The sequence below is a fragment of the Eurypyga helias genome, unplaced genomic scaffold (genome assembly GCF_000690775.1).
Source record: "Eurypyga helias isolate BGI_N326 unplaced genomic scaffold, ASM69077v1 scaffold26458, whole genome shotgun sequence".
NCBI lineage: Eukaryota > Metazoa > Chordata > Aves > Eurypygiformes > Eurypygidae > Eurypyga > Eurypyga helias.
In genome coordinates, this window is record NW_010266653.1 from 580 (window position 1) to 14,756 (window position 14,177).

At 56.9% G+C, this 14,177-nt stretch overlaps 1 protein-coding gene across 1 annotated transcript in view; it reads left to right on the forward strand.

Moving 5' to 3' along the window:
• Positions 1–2,475: 2,475 nt before the first annotated feature.
• The window catches only part of MAST3 (microtubule associated serine/threonine kinase 3), a gene marked incomplete at both ends in the record, with an annotated part of 12,934 nt that continues 1,232 nt past the window's right edge, over positions 2,476–14,177 (forward strand). Inside the window, 23 exons of the mRNA XM_010157185.1 lie at positions 2,476–2,564; positions 2,811–2,883; positions 4,172–4,250; positions 5,143–5,300; positions 6,919–6,994; positions 7,385–7,579; positions 7,863–7,964; positions 8,389–8,521; positions 9,034–9,107; positions 9,469–9,554; positions 9,657–9,865; positions 10,202–10,340; positions 10,552–10,684; positions 10,779–10,944; positions 11,232–11,333; positions 11,613–11,735; positions 12,037–12,146; positions 12,286–12,431; positions 12,650–12,882; positions 12,994–13,194; positions 13,278–13,504; positions 13,630–13,752; positions 13,894–14,062. Of these exons, the coding sequence (XP_010155487.1) occupies positions 2,476–2,564; positions 2,811–2,883; positions 4,172–4,250; positions 5,143–5,300; positions 6,919–6,994; positions 7,385–7,579; positions 7,863–7,964; positions 8,389–8,521; positions 9,034–9,107; positions 9,469–9,554; positions 9,657–9,865; positions 10,202–10,340; positions 10,552–10,684; positions 10,779–10,944; positions 11,232–11,333; positions 11,613–11,735; positions 12,037–12,146; positions 12,286–12,431; positions 12,650–12,882; positions 12,994–13,194; positions 13,278–13,504; positions 13,630–13,752; positions 13,894–14,062 (3,146 nt within the window). The remainder of the gene's footprint in view (positions 2,565–2,810; positions 2,884–4,171; positions 4,251–5,142; positions 5,301–6,918; positions 6,995–7,384; positions 7,580–7,862; positions 7,965–8,388; positions 8,522–9,033; positions 9,108–9,468; positions 9,555–9,656; positions 9,866–10,201; positions 10,341–10,551; positions 10,685–10,778; positions 10,945–11,231; positions 11,334–11,612; positions 11,736–12,036; positions 12,147–12,285; positions 12,432–12,649; positions 12,883–12,993; positions 13,195–13,277; positions 13,505–13,629; positions 13,753–13,893; positions 14,063–14,177) is intronic.

Below are 14,177 nucleotides of genomic sequence, written 5' to 3' on the forward strand. Positions count from 1 at the left end.
CCGGATGGTACCGGCAGCCCCGAGGCCGGGGCAGCCTCTGCGTGAGAAGCGCGGGAGATGCTGACGGCGTTTTTCCACTCCATTTTTGGTACCAAATGTGCAATTAGGTGATGGAGGCAGAGAGGGCAGCAGCCCTGGCTCCTGCCTTCAGGGCTTGGCAGCTCGTCTCTGCCCCAGGGCTTGTTTCTAGCCCGAGGTTTCCATGCCAGGAAGGATGGGAACCAGCTGTGGATGATGCATCAGGCAAAAGGGGGGTTAAAGTGGTGCAAGATGGTTGCGGAGCTGAGGGTGGAGCGCACGGAAACAGGAAACGTCGGCCTCCCTCTGTGTCACCATTACTGGAACTTGCTTCGCTAAAGGTTTGTTTTCACTTCCAAAATGAAACTGAGCACGCAGGAGCGAGCCCCTCGTCCCCTGGGATGTCCCCTCCCCGCAAGACAGAGATGCACGTGAACCCCAGTCCCCGCGGCAGGACCAAACGGTGGTGGCAGGACCAAACGGTGAAGCAACACCAAAGCCGGCTGCTTTCGGCAGCCCTCTTGGCTAATAACCCTCTGCTCGTGCTGCTTCGGTGGCGGGGCGGGTTTGCTCGCAGTGCCTCAGTTTCCCATCCGGCCCGCAGAGCCGGTGGCAGCAGCAGGCTGTGGTTTGCTCTTGCTCCAGGGGTGGGTGCTGGGCTGTGAGTTTGCAGCTGTGGGTGCTGCAAGAGGTGTTTAAGCCTGTGCTTAAGCAAGAAAAACAGATGGAGGGCCCAAGCAGGGGTGGGAAGGGGTGAATGGTTGGGGGGTGGAAGGTTTCTTCCTCTCACGGCATCATGGTTCAGCTCTGGTGCTGAGCAGGAGGCTCTGAGCCCCCTGAAGCTGCTGCAGCTCTGGGTGAGCTTGGGGTGCATGTCCCAGGGAGCACCCAGGGACCCCTCATCCTGGGTGCAGGGAGGGTGCATCCAGCAGAGGAAGGTTTTTGGGGCGGGCTCCGAGCAGCCTCCCCAGTTTCCAGCTTGGCCCAGATGTTCAGTCTCAAGCAGAAGAGCTGGGGCTCCCAGTTTTAGCGAGGAGCAGGAGACTGCCGTGGTGACACCAGTGGAGGTGACAGAGTGACGAGCGTCGCACGCAGCGCTCTGACCGTGCATTGCAGCGTTGGCTGGGCGCTGGTGCCATGTACACCCGTCTGGAGGGACGGCGTGTGGCGAAACACCGTCCTGTGCACCCCGGGCACTGCATCTGATGGCTTCTGGTTCTGGGATCCAGGGAGAATCCCTTTGCTGCAGGTTCATCCTCTGGATTTTGGTGTATCTGGCTGCGGTGTGATGTTAAATGATGTCCTTTAATTAATGGCATCCGTGCGGGTTCCTGTTCCCAGCCTGGTGAGGAAATTCAGCGTTGCCTTTGCAGAATTTGCAACCTGAGGAAGCGCGGATAGAGGAAAGGGGAGGTCGTCCTCGTGCTTGCACGCCAGCCAGCTCCACGTTCCGCTCCGAGCTGTGGATATTTGCAGTTCCCGCTTGACAGAATGAAAGAGAACTGAAATGAGTCCATCATATTTCAAATGGGGCTGAAATGGGCTGCATATGGCGAGAGGGGGGGCTGCGACATCCCTGCGGGCAGGTGGGATTTTTGAGGCTGGACCATGCTTGCAAGGCAGCCTCGGGGCTTGGAGAAGGGCTGAAAGGGAAGGAAAAAGGAAATTCCTGCAAGAAGGATCGCAAACTTGTGAGTTGGGAGGCTGGGAATGGAGAGGGTGATATGGAGAGGGTGCTATGGACTCCTGGTGCTTGCCGACACGGTCTTTTGGTTGTTTCGGAGGAGCTCTGTGGGATGCTGAGGCACAGCACCAGGATGGGAGTTTTGGGGTGTCGAGATGCCAGCACCGTCAGCGTGGACCTGCATGCGGTGCTGCTTTTGCCCAGCACCAGCTCGTGCGGCTTCCCCCCGCTGCCGAGCCGGATCTCTGCCGGGCATCGCACCCAGCATGGACGGGCTTGGCCAGGCAGAGCAGAGGGGCTGGAGGTGCCACCCAGAGTTTAGTGACATGGGGGTCAGGGACTGACTGACCTCCCCGCTGTGCCATGGGGACTGCCCAGTGTAAGGAGGTCTGTAGGAACTGGGAGCGTTTTCCACATGATGGAGCAGGTCAGGTTGTGGTCTGAAGCTGCTTGGCACTTCCATCGCTTCCTCCTTTTACATCCCTTTTTCTATTCCTGCCCTCGGCCCAAGGGGCCACCTTCCTCGCCCAAACCAGAAGTGGGACCTAGACGGGATGGTTCATTGTTAAAAATAACCCCATCGGCACGTCTCCAGCAGTGTTGAACCGGGGATGGATCTTCCCTGCAGCGGGAGATCTGTAATCGATGGGGCGATGGCAGCCACGTCCCCTGGCACAGGGTGTCGTGTACAAGCGGACCCGTTCGTGCCCGAGTTCATCCAGCCCTGCCTATCCTCTGCTTCCCCGGATTAACTCCCTCTTTTTCTTCCCTAGTTGCCGAAGCAGCAATAGGAAGAGCTTAGTGGTGGGCACTCCCTCTCCAACCCTCTCCCGACCTCTCTCCCCGCTCTCCGTGCCGACAGGTAAGGGATGTTCCAAGGGATGGGTTGAGCACCTCCCAAAATTACCCAAATATTTTGGAGGGGTGGCGAGGGACCCTTCTGCAGCACCTTGTTAGCAGCAGCGGGCTGACTCCTGGCCACGAGGGCTTTATCCTGGAGGGAATAGCTTGGGAAACCATTTACCCCCTCTGAAGGAGCAGTCTGTGACACCCCGGGCATCGTGCCAGCGTGGGTATCAGGGTGACTTTCCTCCCTTTCTCCCTGCAGCCGGGAGCAGCCCCTTGGACAGCCCACGCAACTTCTCCGCCAGCACCTCCATCAACTTCCCCTTCGCTCGCAGGTAAGCCCCCCGCCCCCCGCCCAGACCATCAATATTCCCTCTAATTGCAATCCACCAGCCAGGACTCTTCCGTGGATCTCAAGTGATTTACTCTGATTTTTTTTTTTTTTTTTTTGCTATTTTCTCCCTGATTTTCGGTCTGGTGGTGTTTGCCCTGCCGTGACCGGTGCCTCCCGCCCCCCCAGCCATGCTCCTCGGACTGACAGGCGAGTACCGGGCACGGGCCGGGGCTGCGTTTGGGGGAGATGCCTGTTCCGTACCGGCACAGCCCTTCTTTGCGCGCATCCCTGGGTGGGAGATGTTACTCTGGGACCAGGCTCCCTGCAACTCCGGGAGCAGAAATATCCCTGTTCCCATCACACCGTCCCCAGCCCCAGCTCGGACCTGCTCCGAGTGTTGCTAACGGATGCTCAGCAGATGTCCAAGGACGGATGCTCGGCGGGGTCCCCATGGAGGCAGATCTCGCTGCATACCCTCCCCAGCCCGCGCTGCTCCGGACGCAGACGCCAAAATCCTGTTTAACTAATTAACTAATTGCACACGTGGGAGTGAACGGCTGATTTTAACCCATCGATCAACACATGGAAAAAAGCCGGAGGGTTACAGATGGTTTTCATGCTTGTTATGGAGCGAAAAGCCAAATTGGGGCCAGGGGCTTGTGAACCTGCCTGCAGCGAGGGCACGCGGTGGTGCTGATGCCGGGTCGGGCGCCTTGCCAGCTCCTGCTGTCCTTGGCCCGGCACAGGAAATGGTCCCTGGAAGTGAAGGGCCTCATCTTGACCTGGACATTGCCCCATCCGTTAGAAACATCTCCAAGAGGAAGCATTCGCCTACGTATGAGCGTTTGCCTTCCTGTTTATAACCGAGCTCTGCTCCGCGGCGCCTGTCGTCTCTGGATGAGCCTTTAGGAATCCCGATTTCCCACAGAACGAAATTCCAGAATGAATTTTGCTCCAATTAAAAATTGGATTCTTGCTTGGTGGTTTTTGGTTTTGTTTTTGCATCTGAAACGGATCTACCACCCAGCTGAACGCCAGCACTGTCCCTTCTCGGGGACACTGCTTGCTGTCACTGTCCCCTGCACGCCAGGGTTGCAGGGCAGCCACCATCACCTGCAAACCCCCTCTTATTTCACCCAATTTCAGCCCATCCTGAAAAGAGGTTTCAGGGCTTTATTATTCAAACCCAACCTGCATCCTCTTCCCCATCCCTATTGCTCCAACGTTACTCATTTGCATTCAGATGTTCTTTTCTTCCCGGTGTGTGATCGGCACATTTGCACTCGCAGGGCTGATGGCAGAAGGTGGTCACTGGCTTCGCTACCCTCCTCTGGCTATGGGACCAACACCCCCAGCTCCACTGTCTCGGTAACGTTTGCTTTCTCGTGGCAGTAGGCAAGAAGGACCCAAAACCTTTGATTTTTGGTGGAATGCCTCCCAAGCCCCATGGCAACAGTTCCTAGGCAGCCTGTTGCTAGAGGACCATGTGCTTTAGCTGGATTGTGCTGTCCAAATGTGCTTTTAAGAAAGCCACAGAGCCCAGCGAGCGGGTTACAGCATCCCTGGGGGTTACAGCATCCCTGGGGGTTACAGCATCCCGTGGGCATTGCAGCTTCCCATTCCTGGGGATTACAGCATGCCAGGGGGTTACAGCATCCCATTCCTGGGCATTACAGCATCCCAGAGGGTTCTGGCAGTCCATCCCAGGGGGTTACAGCACCTCAGGGGGTTACAGCATCCCATGGGCATTGCAGCTTCCCATCCCTGGGGATTACAGCATCCCATTCCTGGGCATTACAGCATTCCAGAGGGTTCTGGCATCCCATTCCAGGGGGTTACAGCACCTCAGGGGGTTACAGCATCTCATCCTTGGGCATTACAGCATCCCTGGGGGTTACAGCATCCCATCCCTAGGGGTTACAACATCCCTGCGTGCCATAGGTTGAACATGGATGGAGTGCATCCCAACTATGCCAGGAAGGAGCTGCCTGGGATGCTGCAGGTTTGGTGGAATCAGTGGAGCAGGTTGTGTGGGAGAGCAGAAGGTTAGGGGTGGGAATAGGCAGCGCAGACCTCCCCGGGCTGGTCTTGCCGTCTGTATTTCACCTTACCAAGCACAGAGCGTGCTGCCCATCAGTGTTTCCAGCCTCCTGTGAGAGACTCAGAGGAATATTTTCCTCATGGACCTGCTGATTTCCACCCCACTGACAGGAAGCATGGATCCATCTTCTCATCCCCCCATGTATGTCACTCTTTACAGTCGTCTTCGTCCTCCCAGGAGCGCCTGCACCAGCTGCCGTACCAGCCCACACCCGATGAGCTGCATTTCCTTTCTAAGCATTTCCGCAGTACGGAGAGCGTCACGGACGAGGAGGGCCGGCACTCGCCCTGCCTGCGCCCACGATCCAGGAGCCTCAGGTACGGCACCCACTGTTGGGAGGCACCCATGGCGCTGCCGGGATGAGGCATTGGGTCCTGGCACATGCGGTGCATCCTCTGTCCTCTCGGGATCCGTTCCTGGGATGTCGTGGTCCCGCTGAGCCCTGATACGGGTTTTCACCATGCAGGGGAGTGGAGAAGCTATGGCTTGAGGTGGTAAATGGCTCATCCCTGGAAAAATTCAAGGCCAGGCTGGATGAGGCTTGGAGCAACCTGGTCTAGTGGAAGGTGTCCCTGCCCATGGCAGGGGGGTTGGAACTGGATGGGCTTTAAGGTCCCTTCCAACCCAAACTGTTCTAGGAGTCTGGTTCTGTGACCCTAAGCTCTGTGATTTTGGGCATTAGGGTCTGGTTCTCAGCATCTCCTCAGCTGTTGGGATGTGGCATTGTGCTCCTGGCACTGGATGACACCTGAGGGTGAGATTTCCTGGGGCTGAAGCTGGAGAAAGTGGGATTTGTTCTAAAACAGTTGGCTGCAGCTTCTTGCTCAGTTGTCTCAAAGGTTTTGGTGGAGAGAAGGGGACTGCTGAGCAGAAACCCAAGCAGTGGCCGGGCTAAAAATCCCATTTCTGGGCTTTGCTTGGGAAACATTCCCTGTGTTTGCCGGGGCCGAGCATCTGCCAAAAACAAGGAGCGCAGGTAGACAGGCATCTGTGGGCTGCAGAGAGGAAAATTTGGGGAGACCATCAAGCTGGTGGCCGTAGCATCGTGTGGGCTGACCCTATGGACCTGTCAATCTCCACGTTGCCACTCCACAACCGTATCCCACCCAAGGAGCCGGTCACATTTCCGCTTGTCCAGCACCAGGAGCTTGTGCTTTTTGCAGGGGATGATTCAGTTAAATCCTCCTTTCCCTCTGACAAAGCTCCTGACCCTCTTTCACTGGAGGCAGAGCCATAGCCCTGCGTGTTGCCGGCTGAAATTTCATTAAAGTCAGATTAATTACCTGACAGGGTTTTGTAGGTGGCGAGGTTTTCACCAAGGAGACGCCAGCTCTGTGGCCTACACGGCGCGGCAGAGGCTGGGCCAGGGCTGGCAGCGAGCGGCTTCGGTCTGGTTTTAATCTCCACGTTCATTATATGGCAGCTAATGAGCTGCAGGCTGCTCCCACGACTTGCTTTGCATAACGGGATCACCAGGCAGGGGCCTGAGAGAGGCAACTTTGGGTGAGGACAGAGAGAAGCCTTGTTTAACGAAGGTCCCTGTGTCCACCAAGGGGTTTGGTTGGGGTTTTTTTTTTTGCTGGTGTGTTACAAAAAGAGCAACGATGGCAAGAAATAGTGGGGTCCAGTGGAAGGAAAGGATGAGTTTGCTCTTCAAAGCCGAGTGACTGATGCACCAGCCTCTCAGCTCTGGATTTTTAAGTGACGTGAGTTTGGAGACCTGGGTTTGCAGGGTGTTAACCTCTCCAGATCCATGGATGGTGGGAGGGATGCTGCTGGAAGTGCTGGCCCGAGGCTGATGAGCTCAGACGAGCTTTAACCACTTGGGATCGGGAGTTAGGAGGAGGGGACAAATTGCTCTCTGGGGGTAGTAGCTATTTGCATAGATGTAAAAGACTTGGACCTCGTAACGCAACTGGCTTCCTCCTTCCACAGCCCTGGACGGACGAGCGGAACGTTTGATAATGAGGTTGTGATGATGAACCATGTCTACAAGGAGCGGTTCCCCAAGGTAACTGGGGAAGGACTGGGGAAGACGAGCATGTTTGTGCCTCCACGGCATCCTGATGGCATCTTCTCCAGCACAAGCCCTTCTCCGTGCTGGAATATAGGATGCATGGGTAGATATAGCAGGGAGGTGTTGGAGGACACTGGAGACGTGGTCATGAAGTGGGGAGGCAGGAACCTGCATGTCTGCCCCATCACACGTGCAGTCAGAGGTCTCTGGAGACTTTGATGGAGCTTTTCCAGCTTGCTGGAAGCTGGGTCCTAGGTGGGACTATGATGTGCGCATGGATATTGGAGCTGCAGGAGGCGGTAGCATGAGATCCTGGCTGGCCAAACCCAACACATGGTATGGGGGCACATGTTCCTGGGCATCACCATCCGTTCTGCCTTGCAGGCCACAGCCCAAATGGATACCATCACAACCTCCCCCGCGAGCAGCACTCTGCCGCTGGCAGACGGGGTGCTGGGCTTCATCCACCACCAAATCATCGAGCTGGCCCGTGACTGCCTGGCCAAGTCCCAGGGAGCTCTCATTACCTCCCGCTACTTCATGGAACTGCAGGAGAAACTTGAGAAGATGCTCCGAGATGTGAGTATGGGGGGAGTTCCCTGCCTTGGTGTCATCTCCCGAGGCGCAGCACTCTGCCGCTGGCAGACGGGGTGCTGGGCTTCATCCACCACCAAATCATCGAGCTGGCCCGTGACTGCCTGGCCAAGTCCCAGGGAGCTCTCATTACCTCCCGCTACTTCATGGAACTGCAGGAGAAACTTGAGAAGATGCTCCGAGATGTGAGTATGGGGGGAGTTCCCTGCCTTGGTGTCATCTCCCGAGGCCACTGGTAGACACCTGGATTATGTCTCCTCTCCGGCAGGCTCAGGAGCGTTCGGAGAGTGAGGAGGTGAAGTTCATTGACCAACTGGTGAGGAAGCTGCTGATCATCATCTCCCGTCCTGCTCGCCTTCTGGAGTGCCTGGTAAGGCATGGCAGCTCCCAGTGTGTCTTGTCTTGTCTGTCATGATCCACTCACGCCCCGAGAGGAGGCTTTTCTTCCTCTCTGGGCATGCACAGACCGTGATTGACTGGTCCACCATGGGAACTGCTGCTCTTCACCTGGTCCTGGCCAGGCTGTAGCAGTGAGCTAAGGCCACTCCTAGCACTGAAGTCATTCCTAGGAAAGGAGAAGCTGTTTTCTAGCAGAGTAGGGAGATATGAACTTCTCAGCAGGCTTTCTCACCCATTTTCAGACTTTCTTTAGCTGGAAACAGAGGAGCATTTAGCTTTTTCCTGCAAGAATCCAGAGCCTGTCCCAAATTACAAATGTCACCTGCAAGGCTTAGAGGAAAGGCTTAACTCTGCAAAGCCTCACTCCTCTACTCTGCTTGGTTTTCCCCTCCCAGGAGTTTGACCCGGAGGAGTTTTACCACCTCCTGGAAGCTGCAGAAGGACACGCCAAAGTTGGCCAAGGAATAAAGACTGATATTCCCCGATACATCATCAGCCAACTGGGGCTTGTCAAGGACCCGCTGGAGGGTAGGGAAGGGACGTGGGTTGGTGGCTCTGAGGTCTGCAGCAGGGTGTGGGCTCCCAGTTTGGCCACTGGCAAGTGTGAGCAAGCACTGGGAGGTGGCAGGGGGACCAGCAAGGCTGAGCTGGTGTCATGGGGTGGGTCACAGCAGGACCAGGACAATGTCCAAGTCTCCTGTCCAGCCCCACATCCCTCATTATTGCTCCCAACATGTTCAGCAAAGCAGATTAAGCTCAAGAACGCTTAATCCATAGGAAGCCATGGCTGGGGAGGGGACCCATCATAATCCCTGAAGAACACGAGAATGACTATGGAAAAAAGGAGAATTATATAAATGTTTAACCTCATGTTGAACCCCTTAATGCCATGACCTGAATTTCTCCCTACGCTAGCTCAAGCACAGCATGTGGCTAAACGTCTGCGGGATGTCCACGTTTGGAGGGAAAGCGGTTGGGGGGGGTGTGTTTTGGTGGGGTTTGAGCATGAAGAAGTTGAAAACCACCCCTGTCTTCTGCAGAAATGGGCCAGTTGGATCACTTCGACAGCGGGAACACTATCACGCCGGAGAACGATGATGTCTGTGAGGTGAGCGTGGTCCTACCTGTGTGTCCCACCAGCTTCGTTCTGCCTCACCCCACACCAAAGCTCCTCGCAGCAGCCCCTCTGCTATCTTAGGCTGGGAGATGTTGATTTGGGCTGTCCCCAAGGGTGTATTCAGGTGTAACATCTCACAGTGACCCAACTGGCTTCTTGAGTGGACAGAGCTCAGAGGGAGCTCTTGATCAGAGCATCCTGGTCTTCTGATCTGGGGTTTGTGGCTGGAGAGAGCTCAGGGAGGGATGTCCTCTGGCACCACTCGGAGGTGATACGTGATGGTGCTTGGTGAATTCCTGCCTGCACTTGGAGCACCGGCACGCCGGGAAACATTAGAAACTTTCCATGTCTTCTTCAGAGCCAGCCTTCAGCCACTGTTCCTCGGAGGAAGCCCTGCGAGGGGGACTTTGAGACCATCAAGCTGATCAGCAACGGGGCTTACGGGTGAGTTGGGAAGTTCCTAACACTCCAAAGGTCTCCAAAGTCCTCCCGTGGTGCTGCATGGCCAGTCCTTGAGGACACTCCAGCCATTTTGCTCTGTCCTAGGGCCGTGTACCTGGTGAGGCACAGGGAGACACGGCAGCGCTTCGCCTTGAAGAAAATCAACAAGCAGAACCTCATCCTGAGGAACCAGATCCAGCAAGTGTTTGTGGAGAGGGACATCCTCACCTTCGCAGAGAACCCCTTCGTGGTCAGCATGTTCTGCTCCTTCGAGACCAAGAGACACCTCTGCATGGTGATGGAGTACGTGGAAGGTGAGAACGGGATTCGAGGCTGGAGGGGTGGGGGGAATATCAGTGTCTAAGCACTGGGGACATGACCTGGATGTCTCCTGCCCTGCTTTGCTCCAGGGAGCAGAGGGAAGCATGAGGAGATGCTTTGGTGGTCCTGAGTCTCCCCTCAGTGAAGGTGGTGGCCATGGTCACCTAAGAGAGCATGTGTGCCCCATGCCCGGGGATCGCTGCTGCTCCAAGAAAATGGTGGGGGGTCTGGTTGGGAGCCTGCTTGGCAGGAGAAACAGCATAGCCCTGCCCGGTGACCCCTCTGCCTTCTCTGAGCCCCCGCGCTCAGGAGGACCCGTGTCCCCACAGGGGGGGACTGTGCCACGTTGCTGAAGAACATGGGCCCACTACCCGTTGACATGGCGAAAATGTACTTCGCCGAGACCGTTCTCGCGCTGGAGTACCTCCACAACTACGGCATCGTCCACCGGGACCTCAAACCCGACAAGTGAGGATGTGGGTCAGGTCTGAACAAGGATGGGGTTGGGTTTGGATGGGGAAGGGAGAGGGACTGATCCAAGCCAAGCAGGTAAGGGAGAATGAGGCCACGGGTTCTGTGCTATTGCACCAGGACCAGAGGTCTTGGGGCCCAGTTGGTCCTGCCCAGGTCTCCCCAGAAGCAAACAGCATCGTTGTGGGGGGTCTGTCATCTCTTGCAGTTTGCTCATCACCTCCATGGGCCACATAAAGCTGACAGACTTTGGTCTGTCCAAGATCGGCTTGATGAACATGACCACCAACCTCTACGAAGGCCATATGGAAAAGGACACCCGGGAGTTCATGGACAAGCAGGTACAAGGTCCTGCTCCGCTTGGCCAGTCTGCCATCACCAGGGACCGGGTTGCAAAGGTCATTGCGGAGGTGTCACCCACTGCTTCCCCCCCAGGTCTGTGGGACTCCGGAGTACATCGCCCCAGAAGTCATCCTCATACAGGGCTACGGGAAGCCCGTCGACTGGTGGGCCATGGGCATCATCCTCTACGAGTTCCTGGTGGGCTGCGTCCCCTTCTTTGGAGACACCCCCGAGGAGCTCTTTGGGCAGGTCATCAGCGGTGAGTGTCAGTGACAACTTTGCTCCTCGGTTCACCCTTCCCAGCAGTCATGGCTCATCCTTAACACATGGAGAGCTTCCTTCCTTCATTTTATACATGACTGAACGGCGAGGAGGCTCCTCAAGCTTTGATTTCCAGGTTTGGGAAGATGCTTTCATCTGCTGTGTGTCCTGGGGAACTTCCCTCTTGCCCAGAAGTGACTTCACCCATCACCTCGCACCATCACAGCCCCCATCATGTCCAAACTCCTCCAGCCACTCGGAACTCCTTGTCCTTTTTCCTTGCAGATGAAATCATGTGGCCAGAAGGGGACGAGGCTCTTCCTGCGGATGCCCAGGACCTGATTACACGGTTGCTGAGACAGTGTCCCCTCGAGCGCTTGGGCACCGGTACGGGTGGTAGCCCCCATGCAGCACTCGGGGGGGTGACCTGGAACCCTAATTTACATCAAACCATTTTCTGAAGTCAAAACGTGCCCTGCAGCATTGAGGATGCTCGGAGGAGGTCCTCTGTTCGGGGTTCACTCTGCGAAGGCAGCGCTGAGCTCTGGTCCATCCTGTTTTAAGCCATTTTTTCCGCATGGAGCAGAGACCATGCCGTTTGGGATGGGAGCGGGAGCATCCCAGACCTTGCCCCGTCCCCCTAACGTGGGTTTCTCTGCCTGGCAGGGGGCGTGCATGAGGTGAAGCACCATTCCTTCTTCCTCCACCTGGACTGGAATGGGTTGCTGAGGCAGAAGGCTGAGTTCATCCCGCAGCTGGAGTCGGAGGATGACACCAGCTACTTCGACAGTGAGGCCAAGTCCATCCCCTTTCCCCAAGTTCTGCCAAGCCGTTATCCCAGTTGCAGGCCGGATGCTCCCATGGGAGATGAAAATCTCCTGGTGAAGTCAGTTGCATTACCGCCAAAGTCATAAAACAGATGCAATCCTGTTTCCAGGCTGCTCAGATCCACCAAAACCCTTCCTTTCTCACCCCAAAACTTCCCTGGAATTTGGGACCAGGCTGTCAGCTGCAGTACCGCTGCTGGCAGGTGCAGGTCCCACTGGGGCCATGCGGGCAGGGTGACAGCCCTGCCTGCTCTTTCTTTCAGCTCGCTCCGAGAGGTACCGCCACTTGGATTCGGAGGATGAAGAAACCAATGACGAGGAATCATCCGTGGAGATCGGACAGTTCTCCTCCTGCTCCCACCGCTTTAGCAAGGTGCTCCAATCCCTCCGCTGGTATCCAAAATGATGGGCACCGTGGCCAGTGTGGTTGTGCCAAGCCTTGGTGTCTTGGTCGATGCCAGAGCTCCTGAATTCCTAAATTTGTTCTCCTTGCTGATGTTTCTTCTCCTCAGGTGTACAGCAGCTCCGAATTCCTGGCAGCTCACTCCAACCTCAGCCTCTCACCCTCTGATCGGACTCACAGCGAGGACAAAGAGGAGCGATGGGACAGGCACTCGGGAGACGAGGAGAGGAACCGGCTGGCAGGACCAGAGCCCCGGTGCGTGGGGAGGCGGGGGAGGCAACGATGATGTGGGTTTGTGCCGGCAACCAGGGTTTGTGCCAGCACTGGGGGTTTGTATTGTCATCGAGGGTTTTGCCAGCACTGAGGGTTTATAGATGCATCGGTGGGGCATGTCCTGCGGTGCTGCCTTGACTCGGTGCCACCCCCATCACCCGTTTTTGGTTGTCCCGAGCCCTCCTGCTCTCCTTGCACAGGCTCCGCTCCTGGACATCCTGCAGCTCCACGCCGTACACCTCCCGGCACGAGCGAAGCCGCAGCCCTGCTGCGTTGCCCAGCACCTACAGCCTGGACACCATGCCCAAGTTTGCCTTCTCCTCGGAGGACGAAAGCCCTTGCGTGGCTTCCTCCAAGCCAGAGAGACCCAAGTTTGTGCTGGGAGACCCCGACGCAGGGACCAGCAGTGCAGTGAAGCCATCGGCGTTATCTGGTGTGTAGGCTGCGGGTGCCAGCGTCGAATGCTCTGGGGGCAGCTGGGGTCCTCCACGGTGTGGGCTGGCTTCTCTGTGTCCCCAAACTCTCCCTCCTCTCCCCTGTGCAGCTGATCTTGTCAGCCTGAACCGCATCCGCCTCCGGAGCAACAGCACCGGCACCAAAAACTCAACTCCCCGGGGTCTGGAGCCGGGTGGGAGCCGTCGGCTGACCAGCCAGAAAGACATGCCGGACAGGCAAAGAGCCTCGGCGGGTGGCCGTGTCCCCAAATCTGCCTCGGTCTCAGCCCTGTCCCTCATCATCACATCAGGTCCGTGTGCCACATGGTTTGCCCTGCCAGATGGCGGTTGCCGTGTGGTTTTCCCAGGCTGAGACAGCTTCTCCCACTTGCAGATGACTTTGGCAGCAGCGCCCTGATGAGCCCCATCTCCCCCCACTCCCTCTCATCCAACCCCTCTTCCCGTGACTCCTCCCCAAGCCGAGACTCATCCCTCGCCATCGCCAGCCTGCGGCCCCCCATCATCATCCACAGCTCGGGCAAGAAGTACGGCTTCACCCTGCGAGCCATCCGCGTCTACATGGGGGACAGCGACGTCTATACCGTCCACCATATGGTCTGGGTATGTGGCCGGGGCTGCACACTGGGAGGCACCGGCGGTGCCAGACACTGTGTTTTCCCGATGGGAAAACACCAGGAGGAAACTTAGACTTGCATCCAAATAAAATCTTGGCCTTGTGTTTGCAGAGCGTGGAAGAGGGGAGCCCTGCGCAGGAAGCAGGGCTGAGAGCAGGCGATCTCATCACACATGTGAATGGCGAGTCAGTGCTGGGTTTAGTTCACCGGGACGTCGTGGAGCTGCTGCTGAAGGTAGGGGACAAGGGCCACGCTGCTTGCCCAGCACCGGTGCATCAATCCAGCGGCTCCCCAGCGTCGCCTCCTCCAGCAGCTGAGGTGGAAGCCAGGTCAGATCCAGTGCTGGGACTGCAGCAACTTATTTTTGTCCCTCAGAGCGGGAACAAAGTGGCCCTGCGGACCACCGCGCTGGAAAACACCTCCATTAAAATCGGCCCCGCTCGGAAAAACAGCTCCAAGACGAGGATGGCGCGGAGGAGTAAGAAGAGCAGGAAGAGGGACGGCCAGGACAGGTGGGTAGGGATAAAATGGCATTTGTCCCAGGGTGTCCTTGGAGCTGGGGGGGATGCTCCAGCTCTGCCATCCGGGGGTGGTCCAGTCTTGCCAGCAATGGCTCAGCAGACTCACAGCCACCAGCCTCCAGGAAAAGCTGAGGCTAG